This window comes from Bison bison, unplaced genomic scaffold (assembly GCF_000754665.1).
Source record: "Bison bison bison isolate TAMUID 2011002044 unplaced genomic scaffold, Bison_UMD1.0 scf7180017864191, whole genome shotgun sequence".
In the NCBI taxonomy this organism is placed as follows: Eukaryota; Metazoa; Chordata; class Mammalia; order Artiodactyla; family Bovidae; genus Bison; species Bison bison.
This window is the reverse complement of record NW_011494763.1, coordinates 582556-583797: the sequence shown is the minus strand read 5'-3', so window position 1 is coordinate 583797 and position 1242 is coordinate 582556. Positions and strand designations below refer to the sequence as shown.

Below are 1242 nucleotides of genomic sequence, written 5' to 3'. Positions count from 1 at the left end.
GAAGGGACAGCGCTGGCCCCTGCGGATGTCCCGAGTGCGAGGCCCCACACCCGCAGACCCCCTCGGAGCCAGAGGCGAGCCCCCGGCCCCGGCCCCAGCTTAAGCCGCCGGCCCGGAAGGCGCAGTCGCTCCAGTGCAATGCATGCTCGAGGAGCTTCCGCTGCCGGGTGAGCCTGCTGACCCATCAGCGCTGCCACCTGCAGGAGGCCGCCCGTGCTGGCCACCCGGCCCAGGAGCGGTTCTCACCCAACAGCCTGGTCGCCCTGCCTGGCCACATCCCCTGGAGGAGGAGCCGGGGCTCCCTTCTCTGCGGTTACTGCGGCAAGAGCTTCAGCCACCCGTCGGACCTGGTGCGGCACCAGCGCATCCACACGGGCGAGCGGCCCTACAGCTGCCCTGAGTGCGAGAAGAGCTTCGTGCAGAAGCAGCACCTCCTGCAGCACCAGAAGATCCACCAGCGGGAACGGGGCGGGCCAGCCCTGCAGCCCGCCAGGCCCAGCGGCCTGCTCTAGGGGTGCCAGCCCCTCACCCAGCGGAGGGGGGGGTGGGGGGAGCTGGCACTGTCCCCCAAAAGACACTGCAGGGTCGGGGACTGACTTCTTCCTGAGGGGGCTCTCTTTCATTTGCTTTCGTGACCAGGCGCCGGGCCGAGCCCAGAGGCTGTCCTGAAATCCAGGGGAGGTGGGGAGCCTGGGCCAGGCCTCTCCTGCCATCTCTGGTTTTCCCGTTGGAGCCAAAAGTCTCGGGCTGGGGGTGGCTGTCTGACCCCGCCGGGCCAGTGGCCTCTCCCAGCCTCTGGGTCTTCCCAGGGGTTGAATCAGGCCAGAGGAGTGAGCAGGCATGTGGGAGCACAGCCCCGTGGGTCCTCCTCTTCCGTGGTCTGGTTCCTGACAAGTAGAGGAGATAGTTAAAGGGAACTGCTTACCCTGCTCTGAAGAACCTTTTTGCGGGGAGGGGGGAATTACATTTTAGTTGATGAAGAAAGCCCGGCGCTGTTTAAATTTTCAGAGTCGTAGAAGTTGTTCCTAACAAGGGGACCTGGCTTGCCCTCCAAGAGGGAGTCACTCACAGGCTTGCTCAGCCTGCTTACGTTCAGTCAAGCCAGAGGCCGGGCGCAGTGCTGAGCCCCCTGTTGTGGGGGTCCTGGGCTCTTCGGGGGGCTAACTGACCACGAGGGACAGCATAGTGAGGGAGCCCCCAGAGCGCCTGCTGGGTGTGAAGGGTCCAGGAAAGGAGCTGGGG

The 1242-nt window shown here is 65.4% G+C and overlaps 1 protein-coding gene across 1 annotated transcript in view; it reads left to right on the top strand.

Moving 5' to 3' along the window:
* The window catches only part of ZNF212 (zinc finger protein 212), a 25622-nt gene extending 25110 nt beyond the window's left edge, over positions 1-512 (top strand). The window contains exon 10 of the mRNA XM_010843886.1: positions 73-512. Within this exon, the coding sequence (XP_010842188.1) occupies positions 73-512 (440 nt within the window). The remainder of the gene's footprint in view (positions 1-72) is intronic.
* Positions 513-1242: the final 730 nt, after the last annotated feature.